General features: G+C 33.3%; 1 protein-coding gene across 2 annotated transcripts in view; it reads right to left on the bottom strand.

The window, feature by feature from the left end:
* Window positions 1–24,609, bottom strand: part of LOC131675258 (signal peptidase complex subunit 3) — a 338,782-nt gene that overhangs the window by 45,065 nt on the left and 269,108 nt on the right. For both annotated transcript variants that reach the window (XM_058954171.1, XM_058954170.1), the window contains exon 4: window positions 6,918–7,021. In XM_058954171.1, coding sequence (XP_058810154.1) covers window positions 6,918–7,021 — 104 coding nt within the window. The remainder of the gene's footprint in view (window positions 1–6,917; window positions 7,022–24,609) is intronic.

The following is a 24,609-nucleotide window of genomic DNA, read 5'->3' as shown; positions in this document are numbered from 1 at the left end:
TTATTTTCACGTGCCTGATGCCTGCCCTTTTATTTTCAGCAACGCACGAGAGCAGAAGGCGAAGCCATGGGCGTGACGACGCGATCGATTGTCGAGAGTGCGAGAGAGAGAGAGAGAGAGAGAGAGAGAGAGAGAGAGAGAGAGAGAGAAGCAATAGTCTAGTGGTTGGGCTTGGCGCGTGGCACTTGTCGCGACTGGCATTGCCGCGCGCCGCCGATTAGGAGGCGAGTGGTGGGAGAGGGCGTGAGAAGCCGGTTCTCACGCACTCGCGATAGTTACGCGACGCACGCGAGTATAATCGGCCGCATTAGCTGGTGACCGTCGCCGTGAAGCCTGCCCCCCTTTGTTTGGCCAAGTAGTCAGCAGTTCTCTACAGATTGGCCGGGCCGGTTTCTCTGCCAGCAACGCAGCAGCCAGCAGATTTTCCTGCCAAAACCATCAGCAACACAGTAGCCAACAGGTTCTCCTGCCAAAATCGCCAGCTACACAGCAACCAAGAGCCTTCCTGCCAAGCCGCCGGTGGAGCACCTGCTAGACTGCCAGCGACAGCAACGCCCGCCGGCATCGGTCAGGTTATTTGTTCTCCTCTCTCTTTGTATCTCTCTTTTCCTCGGCGATTTTCACGATTCGTGTTGCTACGCCAGGCTTCCCCGAGCCGGCGTAATTTCGGCAGTGCTTTAGTTTCATTTTGGATTATAAGTTGTCGTTTGAGCCGGTTAATGAGGCAGCAAGGCGCTCACGTGCCGGCCGTCTTATTTTATTAGTTAGTTATATAAGTTAGCATAAGTGAGATTGTTAGTTTGTTGACACTTACGATAGTGTAACTGTAATAAAGGATGAGTTTCTGGAATATGGTGGAAATTATTTGCCTGCACTTCTCCTTTCTGCTTTGCTAGGAGCGATATACCGCCTCCCTTGCCTTCCCCCTTTATAAATAATTGGTGATAGAGGATATTTTAGGCCAACTCTATTACAAGAAAAATAAAAATGTACTATTTTACAATTATCTCTCTTTCAGTGTGTCTCTCTTTTATGAAACGTTCATGGAATTAATTCCCGCTCAAGCCAAGAACATGGAATCTAGTTAATACTAAAGTGAAACGGGTACTAAAGTAAAAAAAAATCTGTGAAAGAAAAAGTCGCTAGTTAAATATGTTGAAATTTAACTTAATTTGTTACGAATCATATTATTATCGATGAATTTAAAAAATAAATGTCGTCTACTGAAAATTATATAACACACTTTTTTTAAATATTCAATAATCTTAACCTATTAAAATAAATTTATTTAAAATTTTTTTATATTTCGTTAAATATACACTATATAAAAAAGAGGTTTTGAAAAAATTACGAGCCCGTATTTTCTATTATTTTTCAAAACCAACTACACCAGAATAAGAGTTACAAAACTTAAAATGGCACAGAACACTCTTTTAGGTGATATAAATTGGCGTTTCGCATGTCAGCATAAATAACATTGTAACGATATAAATATTCGTTAAAGGAGCACGTTAAGGAGCGCCTGCATTGAAAAATAGAGGATGCGAATATGAGATAAACCAGTCTAAAATTCGAGAGCACCTAAGAAAAAGCATGTGCGCGCGCGGTGGTAAGGGCAGAGAGGCAGACGACTAGGTTAGTATTAGTATTACTTTAACCAGTAAAGGCAAATCTGCGCCTATTTTCTCTGACCGTTCCGTCGTTTTTTTTTTTTTTTTTTTGTTTTAGTTAGCGTTTGAACCTTGAGGTGAGTAGACGTGTTAAAACTGCGCTCTACCGGAATAGTCTGTCGTTTTCTACCGTTTCCTGTGTCCTTGCGGAAAAGCCGCGCTATAATGAAGCTCGCGGTATACATAGCTTTATTTCTATTTTTTTATCAATATCTTGAAAATGAAAATAGATAGAGCAGTCGTTCAAACGAAACGTGAAAGTTGAAATGTTGGGAAATAGAGAAAAAAATATACAGATCGAAATCATTTGACCTTCAAAATCAAGGTCAATCCTTCGAATTTCCTTGCTTTTCTTATTAATCGTGAAAATAAACTTAGGTACAAGCTTTTTTCCATATATTACATTTTTTTCTAACAGTAAAATAATAAACAAAAAGATTACACGCTGCTGTATCATTTTGGAGGGTTGAAATTTGGTCCAAAAACTACTTTTCGAGTATACTATCATAGAAAAATTCGGTGACATAAAGTTCGGATATATGCGAATTCATTAATCAATTTTCATTTATTTTATTTGTTTCTTTCGTTCTTGTTTCTATTCTATGTTACACTAGATTTCAAGCCTCTATACCCCAAGACCCTAAATCCCAAGACCCGAAACCTAAAACCAATTTTTTTTTTCTATTTGGAAAAGTTATATAACATAGAAAAAGCTCCTTAAACGCAGAATAAATGTCAAATATTTCAAAACTGCAATGTGTATATAAACCTACGCGCGCTAACACACATTTTTAACATTTGCTTGTAAACATTCCGTAATTAAGTCATGTTATAATAGGTTCGTAAAAATATTTTTTGGATGAAATTTTGGTATTAGATGTAAAAAAATTATATTCGTCTTGTTTTTTAATGAGCTTAAGTAAATATTTGTTTATTTTATTAACTAAACTAATATAAATTTAAACTACTTTAGATATTAAAACAATTGATTGACTGAAAATTCGATATCAGTTTTGATTCTCACAAATTCTATAGATGTTCTATTGAAGAAAGTGAGTAGAGTTAATAGTATTTTCAACAATTTTTGAAGTCAGTTTGAAAAATTTATTATTATACAAATCGATTCAATTGATATTCTTATTAAAATAGAAATTAAAGAATTAATATGTTTACGCCCGCAAAGTTATTGAGATTATTTATTTTTTTTATTTTTTAATGATATTGTTTTCTTTCATTTTTTTTATTACAGTATGGATGATAATAAATCCGGAAAAAGGGCTAATGGCAATAGACCTCGAAGTCAACCTTCTAAGAAACCCAACCCCGAATGCGCCCTAATGCAGAAATCGAAAGGGAACAGATGTTTTCGAACGTTCAGTATATAAGCGAGCCTATGAATTACTTTAATCACCAGAGTACGGCATTCGTGTTATACGAGCAATTAGCAGCTACTTTAAGTCACAAAGAGAATGAAAATCAAAGTTCAAATAAAAAGCCAGCTGAAGATAATTTGAGTATGAATGGACATACCGTTGAAAGTGCAGCAGTTTTTTACCTTGAAAATAACTATACTGAAAGTAAATATGAAGCTTTAGTTAGTGACGCAATTTCTAGAAATTGTAAGATTTATCGCGCATATGAAATATGCAAGGAAAGCTATGAAAGATTCTTTATCAAAAATTAATAAAAAATCTGAATTAGAATTTGTAGATACTCTTCAGTATATAATAATATTTTTGTTCCAAATAAAAGTAGTCTGGGGTTTAATATTTTCTGGTTTGGAGTATTGGGGTTACGAGTCTTTAGATTTAGTGTCTTCGGGCTAAGTAGTTGGGAGTTTAGAATCTTGAAGGTTTATTATATGGGGGTTTACTGTTTTAAGGTTTAGTTTCTTAGGGTTATAATCTTGAACTTTAGAATTTTAGGTTGTAGGGTTTTAGGGTTTAGGGTTTTGGGATTTAGGGTTTTTGAATTTAGGACCTTGGGGTTCAGAGGCTTAAAGTAACATAGAATAGAAACAGGAATAAAAGAAACAAACGAAATAAATGAAAATTAATTAATGAATTTTCTCAAAGAAATTCACGTATCCAAACTTTATGTCACCGATTTTTTCTATGATTGTACGAGGGTCGTTTGAAAAGTCCGTGCAAAGTCAGAGAGATGGCGCTACTAGTGCGTATCAAGGTTATTTTCAGTTAGTGGCATATCTTGGAAGAGCACACTCCAAGTTTCAGCCAGATCGGCCAATTACTTTGCGTTTTACGTTCGTTTCACTCAAAGAAATCGAGTGGTTGTAAAAAAATGGACGAAAAAGAATTTCGTGTATTGATTAAACATTACTTTTTCAAAGGCAAAACGCCTCAGGAGATTAAACAGAAGCTTGATAAACATTATGGTGATTGTGCACCTTCGATTAGAATGGTTTATAAGTGGTTTCAAAATTTTCAGAGTGGCCATATGAGCACAAAAGACGTTGAACGTTCTGGACGCCCTGTTGAGGTTACCACTTCAGAAATCATTGATAAAATCCACGATATGGTGATGGCTGACAGAAGAGTGAAGGTGCGTGAGATTGCTAGTACTGTAGGCATCTCGAGTGAACGAGTACATAATATTTTGCTTGGTGCACTCCTGAGATCAAAGAATAGTCTAAACAATGGGTTACCAAGGGGGAATCTGTTCCGAAAAAGGGGAAGACAATTCCTTCGGCCGGGAAGGTTATGGCGACTGTCTTTTGGGATTCGCAAGGAATAATTTTCATCGACTATCTGGAAAAGAGTAAAACGATTACAGGCGAAAATTATTCATCGTTATTGGATCGTTTGAAAACCGAGTTGCTAGAGAAACGTCCACGATTGGCCCACAAAAAAGTCCTCTTCTACCATGACAATGCGCCAGCTCACGCCTCAGCAGTTATGGCCGCAAAACTGATGGAGATAGGGTTCCAACTCGTTTTACATGCCCCCTATTCTCCAGACTTGGCTCCGTCGGACTACTATTTGTTCCCTAATATGAAAAAATGGCTGTCGGGGAAAAGATTTTATTGAAACGAGGAGGTGATTGCAGAAAGGAATGCCTATTTTACAGACTTGGACAAATCCTAATATTTGGAAGGGATTAACAAACTAGAGCAGCGTTGGATGAAGTATATAAGGCTAAAAGAAGACTATGTTGAAAAATAAAATAAATTTATTAAAAAAAATCAAGCAGTTTTTATTTTTGCACGGACTTTTCAAACGACCCTCGTATACTCAAAATGAATTCTTTGGACCAAAATTCAACCCCCCAAAAGCTATAGAAATGTGTATTTTTTTTGGAAAGTTTAAAAAAGGCTCAACTATGTAAAAATCAAAGCTCAGACAATTTTCTTTTCTTGGCCAATTTTTTTTTAACGTATGAGGAGTTGGGTTATTCTTTTTATTTTTTACTCTACTTTTAAGAAAAAATATAACATACGGAAAAAAGCTTGTATCTAAATTTATTTTCTCAATTAATAGGAAAAACAAGGAAATTTGATGATTTGACCTTGGTTTTGAAGGTCAAAAGATCAAATGGTTTCGATTTGCATATTTTTTCTCTATTTTCCAATATTTCAGCTTTCCAATTCCGATTGAACGGCTGCTTTATCTATTATCGTTCTAGAAATACTAGATTTTGACAAAAAAATGGAAATAGTGCTATGTGTGGCTAAGGGAGAGAGTGCGTGATGACCAGCCGATTCAGAATGCGTCCATCGGGAAGTCAACGCCCGCTGACGGATACGAAAAGAGATTCGTCGTCTGGATCATTGCTCTTTGAAAACCATGAGTAATGACAAGTCGGCAAGTCACCATTCAACACCATCAGCACTCTTGCCTTTACCACATTGCATCGTTGTCTGCAGTATTGATGCCAAGTACCAGGTAGGTGAAAATTATTCATTGCGTGTGCCTGAATATCTAGGCCAAGATATTTTACATATTATTTGTCGTGGAAGGGCGGAACGAAGATCATATCTATTTGGATCACGCTTTATAGTCACTCGATGAATGTTCTACTAATCCAGACTAGCAGTAGAGAACCGCAGCTGGATTTTATTTATCGCTCGATTTACTTTATGCTTTCGTACTTGTTTTTAGCCGTGCAAAACGTATACGAAATGTATGTGCAAGTTATCAAAAATTATCACCGATTAATTTGTTAATAGTGTGTTTTAATCTGTGTTTCATCCTATTAATTTTTTTAACAAGCTTTCTAAGACGGTTAACGCATCTGTTATGGAAAGGTTAAAGAAACTTTTGATTTCTTCATTCTCTACATCAATATAGTATAACGACATTTATGCACAAAAATGGCAGATGAAAACAGAGTTCAAATAAAAGCATTTTTTTATTTATTATGAGATTCACAGTTTACTGCAATGATTTTGAAGACGTAAATTCGTGTATTGGTTACTAAATTATTAACAACTATTAATTGCTCAACTTCTATGGATGAAAATTAACACATGTCGATTAGGACCTTAAACGTCAAAAATAGATATAAAGTCAACGAATTTATTAAATGTGTCGTGACAGATCGTTAATTATTTCATCATAAATTTGGTTGCTTTTTATCTTGCAAAATATTTTTTTGAACGCAGAAGCATAAGACAAACAACTTTAATTTTCAACTTATTTTCGTAGCGTATTAAGTTTCTCTAAGGAATCCACTTGCTTGTTAAAACTGTTTATAACTTCTTACTGTCCGATCTTGGCTCTAACAGATCTCGAAATCCTGATACAACATTTTCAGAAAGATAAAAACCAATGATGAAAATCCGAGGACATGCCAATGCACAGTAAATCCTCTTTGTTGACTAAACTAACATCTAAATAAAATGTTTTCTTTGATCAGATACTCAAGAAAATTAAACTATCAACGGATTATTTTCAATTCGCCCGATAAATTGTTATGTTATATCAACAATACAATACTGTTTAAAAATTCTCAATCTCAACTACCGAATCACAATTAATAGAGATTGCATTGTTCAAGATATTCTTTTTGAAGCTGGAGTACAATAAGTTCAATAGATAATAATTAAAATAATATAATTAAATGCAACATTTAAAAATGTATAAGTATCATAAAAAATTGGTATAATTTAAATCGTAACTGTGTGTTCTTAATTCATAGCAATATTTCTTCAATAATATTTGAAGCTAAAATTATCATTAATATAGAAGATCATCGTGATTAGACAGAGTTAGAAGAAATTCCATTTACCTCAATCCATTTCCATCATCCCAGAAATAATATTTCGTATTAACGTTTTTGAAATCTAGTACGGCATGGTCATCTCGTAGTATGATTTTGTCCCATAAAATGATCTGGAAAATGTATTGATAATACATTTAAAGTATGAATTTTATATAAATTTAATTATATGAAAATTATTGTAGCAGAGAGTTAAATTAAAGTAGTCAGACTAATTTATAAATTATTTACACTGTGTTACATTGTAACACTATTTTCCTAGCTAACTCGAAAAACGAACGTTTTGCAAAACAGCACATGCGTATGAGTGCGTGTCTGTATATACTCGTATGAGTGTAAATTTTGTGGCTAGGCAAAAAAAACGTGCAAAAAATTATTTTTCTTGTAATACGTCTCTACGAGGGGGGGGGGGTCAATAAGTTTTTACAAAATCCAAGAGATGGAGCTCGTCACGCTTAAATTATGATGTTTTTGGCAAGCAATACTACTAGCTAGATATCGTACAAAGTTTCAGCTCGATTCATTAAGTCGTTTTTTTGTGAGCGTTGGTTGAACAACAATTTATTGGTTTATTTGAAAAATGGAAAAAACAGAGTTTAGAGCGGTGATAATGATGATTTGCATTTGAAAGGCCTTACACCAAAAGAAATAGCAGTTGAGTTGAACGCCGTTCATGACAAATCTGCCCCTGTGTTTAAGACTGTTTATAACTGGGTAGATGAATTTAAACGCGGCCGTACAACAACAAAAGATGAACCTCGTTCAGGACGCCCCGAAAAAGTGAGTACACCCGATATGGTCAATTAAATCCTCGATATGGTGTTGAGTGATAGAAGATTAAAATTGCGAGAATTAGTTGAGGCCTCAGGGGTATCAAAGGGTACAATTATTTCAATTTTGTATGAAAAATTGGGGATGAAAAAAATATATGCAAGATGGCTGCCGCGTTTGTTCACTGTTGAAAACAAACGAACCCGCGTGGTCACCTCTGAGGCTCTTTTGGCACGCATACGTCCTAATCCGGAAGACTTTTGATGTCGACTCGTAACTATAGTTAAAACATGGGTACACCACTACACTCCTGAAACCAAAGGGTTCGGCCTGAAACAGAAGAACCAGCCCCAAGGAAGGCAAAGACAGTAAAGTCAGCTGGCAAGATTATGGCCACGGTTTTCTGGGATGCGTATGGAATCATCTACATCGACTACTTGGAAAAGGGTCAGACGATCACTGGACAATATTATGCGTCATTATCAGGTCAGCTGAAAGAAAAAATCAGAGAAAAACGTCCTCACTTGAATAAAAAAATGCCTCTTTCTTCAAGACAATGCTCCAGTTCAGACGTGTTCATTTTCGATGGCAAAAATTAACGATTTAAAATTCGAATTAATTGACCATTCACCATATTCGCCTGATTTGGCTCCCAGTGATTTTTTCTTATTTCCTAACCTGAACAAATAGCTTTCCAGACAACGATTCACGTCGAATGAAGAAGTCATCGCCGAAACAAGTGCTTATTTTGAGGATTTTCAGAAATCATATTTCTCTGATGGCTTAAAAAACTGGAAGGCTGTTTAATAAAATGTATCGACCTTCAAGGAGATTATATTGAAAAATAAGACAAAAATTACATACACAAAACTTTTTTTTCCTTCTTTTTGTAAAGTCTTATTGACCCCCCCCCCCCCACCTCGTATTTATGTGATCAAAATTATACTAATAACTGTAATTGATTCAAATTAAATAATGATGTTTAACAATAAACCTAAATCAGTTTGCATGAAAATTAAAGATACAAGAATAATGAAAATTAACTAAAACAATGACAGTAAAAACTAGTGATTTTATATAAAAATAAGATGTTTTTCTTTTATTCTTTAATGAGGCACACCGCTTGAGATAGATAGACAAATCTTTATTGATAAGAAAAATAATAAAATAATTATATATTAACAAATAGAAAATCACCTCGTCATACTTCTCCGATCTATAATTATCTATATTAATTTATATTAACTTTTTCGATCCGGGACTGGTGCATACGAGGTCTGTCCGAAAAGTATCGGGCCTACATTTATATCTTCGCGCCATAGTGTTCGAGCGACCTGTACCGGATAGAAACGTCAACAATAAAGCCTCGCGAATCTATTGGTTACTTACTGACACCTGCCGGACGTATAGTTCATAAGCAGCGTGTCTTTGTTTACAGTGCCTTTTTCGCGTTCATCGGATTTTGATATTGTCAAAAATGACTGAAAAACAAGATCAACGAATTTGCATCAAATTTTGCTTTCAACTCGGAAAAACGAGTTCGAAAACTATTGAAATGATGCAAAAAGCCTTCGGAAGCGAGTGTATGAGCAAAACACGAATAAAAGAGTGGTATAAACGGTTCAAGGATGGTCGCACTTCTGTCGATAGTGATTCTCGTTACGGCCGACCTTCGACGACAAAAACCGCAGATAATATTGAGCATGTGCGACTTGCAATCGAACAAGATCGTCGTATAACCGTGCGAGAACTAGAAGAAGACCTTGTGATACCAAAAACTATCATTTCAGAAATTTTAACCGAAAATTTACGAATGAAACACGTGTGTGCGAAATTCATCCCAAAATTGCTCACAGCAGAGCAGAAAAACATTCGCTTAGAAATCGCTCTGGACTATCTGGAAATGGTCAATAATGATGATAATGTGCTAAGAAAAGTTATTACAGGTGATGAATCATGGGTTTATGGTTATGATCCTGAAACAAAACAATAATATTCACAGTGGAAGCATTCTGCATCGCCAAGACCAAAAAAAGCACGTCAAAGTCGAATCAATAAAGAATACTACGTTCAAATTTTGAAACGTTTGCGTGATGCAGTAAGAAAAAAACGGCCGCTCTTTTGGGAAAGTGGTAACTGGCTTCTTTATCACGATAATGCGTCAGCGCATTCATCCAATCTTGTGGAGCAGTTTTTGAGCAAACACAATATCGCATTGCTTCGACAACCTCCATACAGTCCCGACATAGCCCCTTGTGACTTTTGGCTGTTTCTAAAACTAAAAAAAACCACTCAAAGGTCACCGATTCGATGACAAAACAACGGTTGAAAACAATGCGACGGGTGTACTTAAGGCTATCCCTAAAAGTGAGTTCTAGGACTGTTTTGAAAAATGGAAACATCGATGTTATTAAACCGTGTTATTCAATCAAGTGGGGATTACTTTGAACGATGCCACTCACCAGATGATAAAGAATAACGCTAGCATGAAAATATAAAGGCAGGCCCGATACTTTCCGGACAGACCTCGTATATAAACCAACAAGAAAATCGAACGTAATAGATGTTTATAAAGTCAATTTAATGTACTAAATTTAGAAAAAATATTGAAAAAAATCGTCGTTACTTCTTTGACTTTCAAAATTAACTTTGAAGGTCAAACAATGAAAATGCATATTTGCGCTTGAAAATTGGTATACCTACGTTTTATGAGTCGCTGATTACGATAAAATTAGTAAAATCATTCTAGTGGCTTCTTTGACCTTAAACTTTGAAAGTCAAAGTATGAAAATGTGAATTTGCACTTAAAAATTTGATAATTTGTGTACCTAGATTATACCTGCTGTAGTAAATAAGAATATTAGTAAATAAGTCTAACTACCTCACCCGCTTTGAAGTTTGAAGATAAGTATGTGGAAAAAATTATCTTATCTGAAAAGCAATAAACAAACGTTTTTGGTACGCTGAAATGACACTAACTCTATCAAGATTGTCTTGTTATATTTGTTTAATAAGTTCGGAGTATACATATAAGTATTGAATAATAACATATGTATTTGTATGTTTTTCATTCTGTAGTATCTAGAAGTAATAGCTATGTCAAGGTTAATTTTATTACATTGGTAATTCCATAAAAACATTTCTTTGTGCACTTGTTGACAAAACTGATTTTATAGATGAACTCCAGGTAAAAGTATCGGAAAATTGTAATTTTTAGTAGCACCTGACAACAAGCTTTAGTTATTTAATTTTTTCACACTTCCACGTATCGTCGGGTTAGTGGAACAACCGGATACCTCGAAAAATTGTTTTGAAAAAGCGGACAGGTCAAATATTCCACTTGAAAAATCGGACACCTCGCTGAAGTGATTTAAAATATAGCCACCTCGTGTAAACTAAATACAAATCGGACAAGTCGAATGAGTCTTGTGAAAAAGCAGACACCTCGAAAAGCCGAAGGGAAAAGCGGACATATCGAATGAGTTGCGTTGAAAACGGACATGTCGAATGGTTTACTTGAAAACTCGGACACCTCGTAGAAATATTTTCAAAATTAGCCACCTCGAGGGAGCTAAGGAAAAACCGGACACATCGATAGAGTCACGCGAATAAACGGATACCTCGAAAACTTAGAGGATAAATCGGACACGTCGAATGAGTTTCGTTGAAAACGGACACCTCTTATTTCAACGACTACAAGCGGACAACTCGAAAATAGGAAGGAAGAACCGGACATATCAAATTGAAATATTTGAATTTGTAAATTTAGGTTGGCATCACTGACTATTAAATACTACTAAAATATTTCCCTCATTGCCGCGAAAAAGACGGATTGATCAAAGTCAAAGGTATTTTTAATGATTGTAATTTTATTGTAATTCATAAGTCATTAATTAGATCGTCACGGAATGTTTATCTTTTAATAATAATATTGCGATTGTGGAAAATTAAAGCATTCAAAATTGACCAAGACTTGTTTTTACTTGCTTACAATTCAAACGCAAACAAGTATTCCAATAGCACGATACATCTTTCAATGTATTAGGTTGGTGCGTATGAAATGTCGGATTCTTAAGTGATTGTATAAAACTGCATATCTTTCTTCAAAAGCTGTTTATTCAATCAAAGTATGCTCCATTCGCTTCAATACACTTCTCCCAACGAGAAAGCGTAGATGCCTGTCTTAAAAAAATTTTGGTCTTTAGAATTAATAAACTCTGATATCGAGTTTTTTAGACTGTCTTCATTTTCATAGTGTTTGCACCTTAAAAACAGCTCTAAATGCTTGAAAAAATGAAAATCGGTCGGCGAGAGATCCGGTGAATATGGTGGATGTTGCAAAACTTCATATTCCAGTTCGTTCAGTTTCGCAATTGTTTTGTGCGATGTATGCGGCCGAGCGTTGTCATGGAGCAGTAACGGGCCATGCCGATTCATAAGCGATGGGCGTACAATTTTTAACTTATCGTGCATCTCATCAATGTACTGGCAGTACTTTTCGGCCGTAATTGTCTCCCCAGGTCGAAGGAACGAATAATGGATTACCCCAGCCGCGTTCCACCAAACTATGAACAAAATCTTCCGTGGATGAAGCGATGGCCTTGGAGTATGGGCACAAACCTCATCCTTGTTAAGCCACCGAGCACACCTCTTTCTATTGTCATAAAGAACCCATTTTTCGTCACACGTAATGATCCGATCGAAAAATGGCTCTCGGTGAAATCGGGTTAGCAATGATGAGCATACGTTTAACCGATCCAGCTTATTTCGCTCTGTCAGTGCGTGCGGTACCCACTTGTCCATCTTCTTAACCTTGTCAATCTCAGAAAGGTGTCTCAATATTGTTGTATGGTCAACTTTCATCCTGATAGCAAGTTCCCTCGTGGATACGGCTGGATCCGCTTCCACTAGAGCCTTCAGGTCATCATTCTTCACAGACGTTTTGGGTCTTCCGCGCGGCTCATTTTGCAGTGAAAAATCGCCAGTCCGAAATTTTTCGAACCAACGCTGCACTATTACCAAGTTTGTACTCATATAAGAAAATGACGCGAATGTCGGCAGAATTCATATCGGCAATAAACTCAAAAGAAATAACAAAAGGGAAGACTTTCGAGAAAACCTATTTTGCTGAAATGAGTCTCTAGCAATGGACAATACGACTATGAATGAGGTTATGCCAAAGACAAAAGTATAACGAAAACAGGGAGATAAACGTCCGTATGTAAAGAGAATCCGACATTTCATACGCACCAACCTAATATTATTTCATGTAAAATACTGCGCGCGGTGATTAAATTGGTGTGATGATAGAAATTACCTACGAAGCGCTAGAGGAGGAAACCCAGTGAAAAGAAAAACATTTTATTTTTCATAGCAATCACCACAAAAGAAGCCGTCAGCTCGTCCTATGTGATTTGCAACATAAGACCGATAACGGCATCATAATCTACGTGAAAAAATATATAGATGAAAAGTATTGCATTGTACTGTTGGAAATGAACGTTGGCTGTGTTTGAACTTAAAAGAACTCAAAATGTCGGATGTTCCCACTGCACCTTTAATTTGGATGGTTGATGTATAAAAGTCACCTACCTATTTTATTTTTGACGGGCTATTGGAAATTATTTCTATGAAAGTAATACACGTTTTTACGCATTTATTCATTTAGATTTATATACGCCATTCAGGCAAATTTAAAGGCAAAAGTTTTCCCTTACTTTTATTTTCTTTTTAAATAAGTTCATTAACACATAAAAATACCGAGAAACACATATAAGCTCTAGCTTAGTAATAACCCAATAATAATAAAATGTTTAATTCTAAACTGTGTAATAGTACATTTGTTATGTATTTCATCATCAACGATACTTAACTTTGTACCCTTACACATTATAAAAGAGCTGCTATTTGTCACAATTCTGAAACTTCAATTTGCATTGACAAAAATTTTTTTGTAACAAATCCAAAAACTTTTTCTTTTGTGTAACCACAAATTGAAAAAGTTGTTATGCATAAAATTGATTTAGACTACGAAGGTAAAAAAAATGTATAGTCTATTCTGCTACACTAAATATCGACTTCACAGGTAAGTGGCACATTATATATAATATTATAACAGCTACATCCTAAATCCTCTACTTTTTCTTGAAAGTACACGAGTAAATGAATCCAAGAACGTTCCATAAAAGTATTGGAATCATTCATATATATATATATATATATATATATATATATATATATATCAGTGGTGGGCAACTCCGGAGTTACGTTACAAATACTGTAACGAATTACTGGTAACTTAGTTACTTTGGAAAATCATTGTAACTAAATTACGAGTATCGTCGTTATTTAACATCGTTTTTTTTTTTGTAAGCGTGGTCGTTTCCAATGCTCTATGTCAATCTGAATGTAATTACTTTTCTTTCCAAGTATTATTATCAATACGACGACTGTCGGAAAAACTAGTATTTCCTTTTAGTATTTTTTTAAGGTTCCACTTTTTCTCTTTCGAAATTTGCGTTGTTCTATCTTTTGACGCGTCTAGTTGTGTATAATACGACTAAGCATAAAAATGGAGAAGGGAATTGTCATTCTCCGAATGAAAAAGAAAACGTTTCACGCAATTTTATACGTTTGCTAGTGTTTTTTAGGCTCCAAAAACAAAATCTTGTAAACATAAAGGATGAAAAAAAAAGTATTTTCATGACTTTGAGATAACGGCGACTACCTTCTTTCACGCACCGCATAAACAATTCTATTTCTCTAAAAATGCGAAAAAAAATGATGATAACTCTACCGACGTCGTCTTCACGCAACGATAAAACAAAAAAAAAAAAAACTTTTTCTTATTGTAACGAAAAAAGGGGGTTTATTAGATGTATGAAACAAAAATCGACAATACAGGGATGGGGCAACAAAAAATAGCTGACGGCGTTAGCTCAGGAAACCCTAATACTATTGCGAAATGTATCGCGAATCACATTCTGTTGTTGCTCGGAATTTTTCGTGGAATTCTTCATTATTTCGTTCGTTATCGGGTATATATTGCATAGGCTTTAGCTAGGATTTATACAAATAAGAAAAAAATAGGAAACGACATTGATTACTTCGAAAAAAAACTTAACACTCAGTAATTGCCGTGCATAAATTTAATTGTAATTGAAAAAGTGAATAAAATAGTTATTCTCAAACTCGAATTGAGCAGAGCTTTTTAAGCAGTCTGAGAAATGCGTCGGTTTTTTAAAAATATTGCCAATTTGATTATCATTTTTTAACTACCATTTAAAAATATTAGTATTAAGTAATCGCAGTATTTTATTTAGAGCCTGCAATGTTTCAACATACAATGATCAGTGAGTGAGCAGATTGGTTTATTGAAATTCATACATTATTAACTATCAATACGGTCTCCTCATATTTACCTCGATTCATCACATCTTATTCTTGAACTTTTAATGTACGTCGGGTAAAGATTATAAAATAAAAATGGTTATACTGTAAATTAAGCCCCTTTCTGTTATAAAATTTTCTAAAATTTAAAACAAAACCTGATTGTAAGAAAAAGTATAAATCTAGTACCTCGGTGTTTCATTTTATAGATTCTAACATTCGGAGAAAGAAAAACGCAACTGTATTTTTTATTCTCAACGATGAATAAAGGTTTTTGGCTCACCTTCGCTACTAATTAATAAGTGACAAATTTCATTTACTCAGTGAGTTCGGATTATTAATTTATGCTTTATCTTTATTACATACAACAATGTATTCCATGGCTTACTTCATAATTATCACCTAACAATAAGTTATAACCCAATAACATAACTTCAAATATACAAAATCGTGACGACTTTGTAATTACATGACTGTGTGCTGACTATCTGGAATTATTACGCTTCTATATTATTATCTAATTGCCTTAAACATAAGCAACTAACATTTGTAAAATTACACAATTTGAAAACGAAAAAAAAAAATAAATATCAACAATGCACTAATCGAGCTACGTCTTTGGTAATCCCATCAATTCTTTATAATAATTTTTATAATGAGCTGGGATCGTGTTCATCTTGATCATACTTTCAATGTCTTTAATTTTAACCTCGGCAAGAGGTATTTTTTTATCATAACACTGCACGAGCTCTCCAATGTCAGGCTGTTCTTCAATCTTTTTGACAATAAAGGGCGAAACCTCATCTTTTACATAATCGTACTTGCAATGGATTTCTTTGTTTGGCTTGAAAATAATTGCGGTTAATTGTGAAACTTTCATTTTTTGCCAAAAAGATTTGCATGATGAGCTTGCAAAGTCGAACACTTCTTCTTGCTTTAACATATGTACTTGATATTTTGAGCCATTGACTTTGCACTCTGCCATCACTTTGCAGTATTCTTCTTGAGTATAAATTTCTTTATTTCTTACTGCCATTTCGATGACAGAGTGCATCGAATCGCCAGCGGTTTCAGTATGCCCTTTTACAAGGTATCTATGCGTAATAGTAACATTCAATTTTACGGCAGCCATCGAATACATTGTAAATAAATACTGATTCCGGTTTTGTCCGCCGCAATTATCACTGTAGAAGCGATATTCTTCGATTCCCTGACCCAGTCTTTCGTGCATGAATATCCACAGACAGCTTGCAATTTCATTCGCTCCACGATTTGCCATCGTCTCGTTCCAAACGTTGCAAAAGCCCTCACGGTGTGCCAAGTCGTATATCGTGAAATTAAGCACGGATAGTTTTCTTTTGTAGTACATGCTCGATGCGTGTGATTTCGGCAGAGGCAGTACTTTCTCAAGATCGAACGATGCTGTGAATATACTTTCATTTTTTCTAGCTAAAAACGTATCTTTTGTCAATAACTCCCTAGATGTATCTCTATTTTGTAGATGTTTATCCAGTTCGTCTTGTTTTTCAGCTTTCATTTCGGGTGTCATTTTGATATATGGATAAAAAATTTCACATTGATCTTTTTTTGGTCTCCCGAAACCCAAATTGAATTTAGTCGTGAAAATTTTCTGGTAATACCACCATTTTACTGGTGTTTGATTACGATTTTTCTTTTCGTCGCAGTACATATTGTACATTTTCTTTTCGCTGAGTGTCACTTCTAAATATTTTCGGTAGTTCGGCTCGTCACCTTGATCACGGCAGTAGTGCGAGTCTATTATTGGGAAACTCGCAATATGCTCAATTACTTCTTTTTCAACTTCTTCTGGAATCTTTTTGGGCCTGTTTGTGTGTGTGCCTCTTTGATCAGGCGCGATGAAATCGCCTTTATTTTCAGATCTCCTTTTATTGAGAGTCACGAGCCATTGCTTTTTAATGCCTGTAATATTATTTTTAATATATGAAACATTTACACATTCGATTTCAAAATATTTTTCTTTGTCATTGTTACGCAAGAGTAAAACTTATTGCAGGCAATAAATCTGTGGTGTTCTACCATAATCGATTAATTTGACCTTGCGACATATGGTACTTTTAAAACGAGGTATTCGAGCAGTTAGATTTCATTGTAATCTCAATTTTCATAAAAATCGGGATTAACCGCGTACCGTCGGAACACCACAGAAATATTATCAAACGGTTTTTGGAAAAACTCGATTATTTGTTAAAATGAATAGTTCTTACCAAATGTTGTAAGAAACATTGTTCGACACACTTTGACTTGCTTATTATTTACAGTCAAGTGGTATGTGAAAGAATTCATTTTCTTGTAATTTCCTCGCACCAACACCTTTCTCTCTTTTGGTTCCTCTTTAATAATGTGACGAGCCAAATAGTCATCTTTAGTTTGTCTATCTGGTTGTTGTCAAAAGGTGTTGTGAAGTACACGCCTAATTTCCTCTGGTATTACATCCTCTCCGTGCCATTTGCACTTACACCTTTCCCCCATGGTCCTTATCGAAATTTTTTTTCCTCTTCGAGAAATTCCCTTTTGACCGGTGTTTGCAGTTGCTTTGGCTTTAGCACTCTTCCAGTTTGTTGGGTTCCTCTTCCTTTTCTTGGTGTGTTCTTTGACTGCACGAAGTATTGATTCATAAAGGTTATATACAACCGATACTTTATAATATATTTTAATTTATCATACCACCTATTCTGAACGCATTCAACCAGAAAAGAAGCAATCGATTTTTTCAAACTTTGGCATTTCAATTTACATTAAATTTAATAAGGTACATTCTTTTTCATTCTTTTCCGAAAACCTTTTTTTAAACTTTTTGAAGCTTTGCCAAAGTTGAAGCCAAAAATACAATTATTTGTCAATCAAAATTAGCACATTTTTCAAATAGTTGAAGTTGTCATATCAAGGGTCGCGGCAGTGACCTGTGGCATGAATGCCGGAGGCACAGCACAACGCGACTCTATACACAACAGCTTTCGCCATCAGCGGACGCAATTTTATTATATTTTTAGATATATCGTTCAAAGTTTGCCCAAAATGTCATGTCGATATGTAATTTGACACATTACATCATAAAAAATTAAAAACGTATATAATTATTACTTTTCCGCTTTGTTTTATTCATATTATACCGGTGTTGGCCCAATTCTTTTTTCTCCTTCAGTCTCTTTTTTAGTCAACACCTTGCAAATGCGCATGCGCGTCTGAAAATCTGGATGGGGCAGCTCATCCTCCTTTCTTAAAAAAGAGAGGTTTGAAAAGTGAAGCCTGTAAACGTTTTGATTGGTCGCTTAGAGATGGAGATTTAAACGTTTTATTGGCTTGTAGATTTGGCTTGTATGTAGATAGATTTTGACGTAAAATTTGGCGCGAGATTTTGAAACGATTGTGAATTATAATAATAATATTTTTTTTTACTAAAAACGAGAATGAATTCGAAGTGAAGCTTCTATTGATTCTGATTGGTCGGCTCAGATTTTATATAGAGATTTAGCGCGAAATTTGAAAAGTTAATTTAATAATTTGATTTTTGATTGTGATAATAAAATGCTAAAAGTTGACATTAATTTCGGTATCATTCATTTTGAGTTGTATAAATATGATAATAAAATAATGATTTTAATTATTGATGTCATTGATGATTGAAAGTTTATATCCCGAATTCAAGCCTACAACCAACTTCACGCTTGAGTATTTTAGTTGTAATGCTATTATTACGGAAAGGAGGGACAAACTTTGAATTCGGACTTTACTTTAGATTTAATTATAATAAACCGTTAGACAGTATATTTGACCCAAAACATTGATTTGTATGAATTCTTTGTTCAATAAACTATCAAAATATATTTTCTATAATACATAAAACCATCTGTAAAATATAAATCATTTCCAATCAAACTTGCGAGTGTCCATTTGCACGGGACAAAAATTATTTTTTATTTCAATTTCAAATGATGCGACCCTTATAAATGGCCATTTTGTTGCTCCAATTATTCCATTTATTACATTTTTACTCTCTAATTGCAATTAAAAAAAAAATTAAATATCACTGGTATGTAAGGCTATCTCAACTATACTTTACAACATTCTGCATAATTATGATCGAGTTTTAAGCAGATTAATTAATATTTATCATAACGTTTGAAAATTCTAAAGTAGTTCATTGTGATTGTTGAGTGGAGACTTGTGATTTTGGCGACCAATGAAGAAAAATATTAATATTTTGACGCTCAAATATTTTCTTTCCATTCCCGGAATAGTCTCCAGCAAAATTTTGATTTCTGTACTTTCTGTTTTCGAAATATACCAGAAATGAACGAACGTGTAACGTAAAAACTTATTTTTCCAGTATTTCGGGAAGCAATAGGAAAATAACATTGACGTTGCCCGAAAGTTTATGGAACAAAAATGTCTTAGAATTAACCATAGAACCATCTCCAATTTTTTTTTTAGAATGTTTGGAGATGATTTTGGAAAATTATATTTTTCAAGTTATTCAAAAATTCGAAAATTTTCTCTAAAATTTCTGATAAAATTTTAAGGTATTTTATGAACAATTTTAAGACATTTTTATTCCATAAACTTTTTCTCTAAACTCAATAGTTTTCAAGAAAAAAAAATGAGTTATGTTTTTTATTATTTTTTTTCGATTTGGCCGCCATTTTGTTGGAAGGAGTATTTGATTTGTATATATAATTTTATTTTTTACAAAAATTTTCACGTTTTTTTTTTTGTTTAATTGGCTATAACTTTTTTATTACGCAGTCAATCATAATTTTAAGCCCAGATTCTGAAAGGGCATTAAATTTCACGTCGAAACCCGTGTTTGCAAAAATTTTTTTAAGGCCTATAACTACAGAAAAAATCCCGTCGAAAATCAACAAAAAAAATCAGGCCTTTTGGTCTTTAATGGGTTAAAAGAATTATTTGGCGATGACTGATGGACATAATTAGCTTGCTCAAATTATTTCCAGTCTCGGTACTATTTTCATAATTGATATATTTAAATAATTCTTTCTTGTTTTGAAATAAAATTCATAAATTATTTATAGAATAGATGTTAAGCGCGCGAAGCGCGTATTTATAGACTTCTAGTTATATTAAATTTGCCTTTGCTGAAGCTATATACCGGTTGCATCAGTTGCATGTTTTTTCATACCGACTTCGGAAAGTTTTTTTTTTAAACAAATCATCAATAAATCAAAGAAAAGTCTTTTTATATTTCAAATTTGCCTTTGCTGGAGCTATATACCGGCTGCATCAGTTGCATATTTCATTTAGTTCATGTAGTTCAGAAAGTTTTTTCAAAACCAATCATCAATCAAAGAAAAGTCTTTTTTTTGGAAATTGTGAAAATACGCGCAACTTGAGTATATAAATTGATTTTTTATTTCATGTTTGATTTTTTTAAACTCATGTACGGCAATTAATTTTTCGCTTTGTAAGGTTATGTTAGAAACAATTTGATTTAAAATAAATAAAAAAATAATTTATTATATGATTTTAGAGTAATAAGTGCAATTTTTCATAGTAGGAAAAATGTCGAATATGGACATTATTTCAATGTGTTACGCGAAGATACAAATTGGTTTCATGTTTCTGATTCTACATGCGTTAAAAAGCCGTGGCCTAAAGGATCTAAAGATATTTACATAATATTTTTAGAACAGATTAAGGGTCCACAAAGAAGGGATTGATCTTTAACGTCACTGAAATAGACATACAGCAGGCGTAACCATAACTTACATCGAAATAAGTGAAATCTATGTAAAAAAAACTTCTTACAAAGTAAAAGGTTGCATGAATGCTCTTGTTTCTTTCTTACCATTTTTATACTTTAAAATCTCACTATTTTCAACCATAGTGGTTAATTTATATTAATAGGACATTTAATACAACTCACTGTGTCTCAATCAAAATTTATTAATTCTTTCTAAACTTTTGAAAGTAGTAAAATCTATTTAACAGTGGCACGGATGCTAAAAATTAGTTTAAATTATTTTTCATAATAAAAATATATTAATGATGCGTAAATTATAATAATTAACATGTTTATAAAGCTTTGAAAGTAGTGAAATCTATCTTAAAAATGGCACGGATGATATTTCATTTCAGATGCCGTATATCACTAAAATAAGTATGTATTAAATATATTAGCAACACAATCTGTAGCAAATAAAATATCCAGGCATTATTATTTATGCCTTAAAATTTTCAATTATTTCGATCAAAAATTTGGAAACTGTTATTCTTGCCGGGCCTGTCGCCTGTAGTTCTAATAAAATAATTAATTTACAGCAGATTTTTGGCTATCCGTACACATATCATTATGTAATATTTCAATAATTTTCTTTGGTAAACATATAATTAATTTGTATTCGTAAGTGTTAAATGAAATGATGAGTTGACTTCTATACTAATATTCTTATACGGATAAACTTGTAATACTTTTATGATATTGATCATTGATTTACTAAAGAAATGATTAAGCAACTTCTAAAGTTAGTTTAACATTGCTTGCTATCAAAGCTATATCAAAATATTCCTTTTGAAACATAGCTAAATATAATTTTTTTATATTATGTAGACGTGTAAAATTCCCGGTATCTTTTCAGTTGTCTTACACGACTAGGAAAAATGTACTTTATTATTTAAATTTATATTTTAGATGTTTCTAACAGATGATACTATTGGCGGACAGGCCCGGCAAGAATAACAGTTTCCAAATACATGATCGAAATAATTGAAAATTTTAAGGTATAAATAATAATGCCTGGATATTTTATTTGCTACAGATTGTGTTGCTAATATATTTAATACATACTTATTTTAGTGATATACGGCATCTGAAATGAAATATCATCCGTGCCATTTTTAAGATAGATTTCACTACTTTCAAAGCTTTATAAACATGTTAATTATTATAATTTACGCATCATTAATATATTTTAATTATGAAAAATAATTTAAACTAATTTTTAGCATCCGTGCCACTGTTAAATAGATTTCACTACTTTCAAAAGTTTAGAAAGAATTAATAAATTTTGATTGAGACACAGTGGGTTGTATTAAATGTCCTATTAATATAAATTAACCACTATGGTTGAAAATAGTGAGATTTTAAAGTATAAAAATGGTAAGAAAGAAACAAGAGCATTCATGCAACCTTTTACATTGTAAGAAGTTTTTTTTACATAGATTTCATAAATAAACCTAACGAATCAATGTTTATTCACAATATGTGAAAGTCAATTATCTCAAACGTAATTTTCGCGTATTATAAATATCATGGATAACTTTTGAAAAAAAATGGGATAAACTAAAAGAAAATTTTTTTATTGAATATTTCAATTATCCCTATTCTTAATTGACACGAATTTAGGATATATTATTCAAGGGTGTATTATGAGGTTTTTTCACCAAACTGCAGTTTTACAACCGCTTCCATTCGAGAGATACATACTGCAGTCTTTCAAACCTAAATTAGTGTCAATTTCATGAGCTTGAGCTAGTTCTTAAAGAAAGACTAGATTTTTGAATCTATTAATTTTCAATAAATTCGTCCATGTATTTCGTGTTTATCGTCTGTAACAGTTCAGGACCCTCTACACATATCTATAAGACACTTTATAGATATAGTAAATGGAGAAATTTGAGACCCTGTTTGTGAGGTTTGTTTTCAAGGTGAAACAATTAAAAAATTATGACAGCTCGATGTTATGATATAAATGTAAATTTTGAAAAATTAATTTCAAAGAAACAGTTTTATGGAACGTGCCGAAATTGATTCAATGTAATTTTACAGAGCTAATTTATCGAACCATATTTCTTTTTTCGCGATGTCCAGCTTCCTCGAGGAGAAAACAGGGTTTGATTTATCGTTGGAATAGTTTTAATTATTCTCTGCAATTTGTATTTCTTTAACCCATTAACGTCCAAAATGTCAAAATTTCTTGCACGTTTTCAAAGTGATTTTTTCCTATGTAATTGGCGTTGAAAAAATTCTTGAACCACATATTCTGATGTAAAATTGCATGCTCTTTCAGAATCCGTTGCCAGAATCAAGATAAAACTCACAGGAAAAGAGATATGCTCGATTGAAACATAAAAAACACCTAAATTTTCGAAAAAAAAAATTTTTAGGATTTGTTTTCGAAGTGTTACGGTGAAGATATCACCTTGCGACTGTGATCAAAGGTGATCATGGGATTTGAAGTTTAACAGGGAATTTTTTTGTTTACCTTGAACCATCGCTTTTTTACAAAATGGCGGAAAAAACGAATTTTTTTTTTTCAATCTTCATCAACTTTTTTCTCAAAATCTATGGTCTTTAGAAAAAAATTCATAAAAACAAAAATGCCTTAGAATCGCTCGAGGAACATTCTCAAATTTTTTCAGAATTTTTTGAGACAATTTTTGATTTTCCGGGAAACTTGGGAAATGGAATTTTCAAAAATGTCTCCAAAATTCTGAAAAAATTTTAGGATATTTCTCGAGTGATTCTAAGACATTTTTGTTCTTATGAATTTTTTTCTAAAGTCCATAGATTTCGAGAAAAAAATTGATAAAGTTGAAAAAATAAAAATTCGTTTCGGCCGCTATGTTCACTTTATCAATTTTTTTCTCAAAATCTATGGACTTTAGAAAAAAATTCATAAGAACAAAAATGTCTTAGAATCACTCGAGAAACATCCTAAAATTTTTTCAGAATTTTTGGAGACATTTTTGAAAATTCCATTTCCCAAGTTTCCCGGAAAATCAAAAATTGTCTCAAAAAATTCTGAAAAAATTTGAGAATGTTCCTCGAGCGATTCTAAGGCATTTTTGTTTTTATGAATTTTTTTCTAAAGACCATAGATTTTGAGAAAAAAGTTGATGAAGATTGAAAAAAAAAAAATTCGTTTTTTCCGCCATTTTGTAAAGAAGCGATGGTTCAAGGTAAACAAAAAAATTTCCTGTTAAACTTCAAATCCCATGATCACCTTTGATCACGGTCGCAAGGTGATATCTTCACCGTAACACTTCGAAAAAAAATCCTAAAAATTTTTTTTTTCGAAAATTTAGGTGTTTTTTATGTTTCAATCGAGCATATCTCTTTTCCTGTGAGTTTTATCTTGATTCTGGCAACGGATTCTGAAAGAGCATGCAATTTTACATCAGAATATGTGGTTCAAGAATTTTTTCAACGCCAATTACATAGGAAAAAATCACTTTGAAAACGTGCAAGAAATTTTGACATTTTGGACGTTAATGGGTTAATGTTGCGTATTCGCTTTGAAATAAGCATGTGTAGCTTCAGTGAAAAGATTGTTTGAAAAAACTTGATTAAAAAGCGCTAAAAGTAGATATAACTACTATCTGAAGCGTGTGAAAATATTATTTTACATTTGTAATACTGTATCTCCTGAACCGATGAAGTTTTGGGACTGCGGATTCGTTGAAAACTAATTCATGTGACCTTGAATTACATACCTGCAATTCGCATCAATAAAGGGTAGGGTTTTTGAGATATTCGAATGGA

This window comes from Phymastichus coffea, unplaced genomic scaffold, assembly GCF_024137745.1.
Source record: "Phymastichus coffea isolate CEN01 unplaced genomic scaffold, Cenicafe_Pcof_1.1 PCOF00018, whole genome shotgun sequence".
Classification (NCBI taxonomy): domain Eukaryota; kingdom Metazoa; phylum Arthropoda; class Insecta; order Hymenoptera; family Eulophidae; genus Phymastichus; species Phymastichus coffea.
Note: the sequence above shows the minus strand (reverse complement) of the source record. Positions and strands in the feature narration are given on the sequence as shown.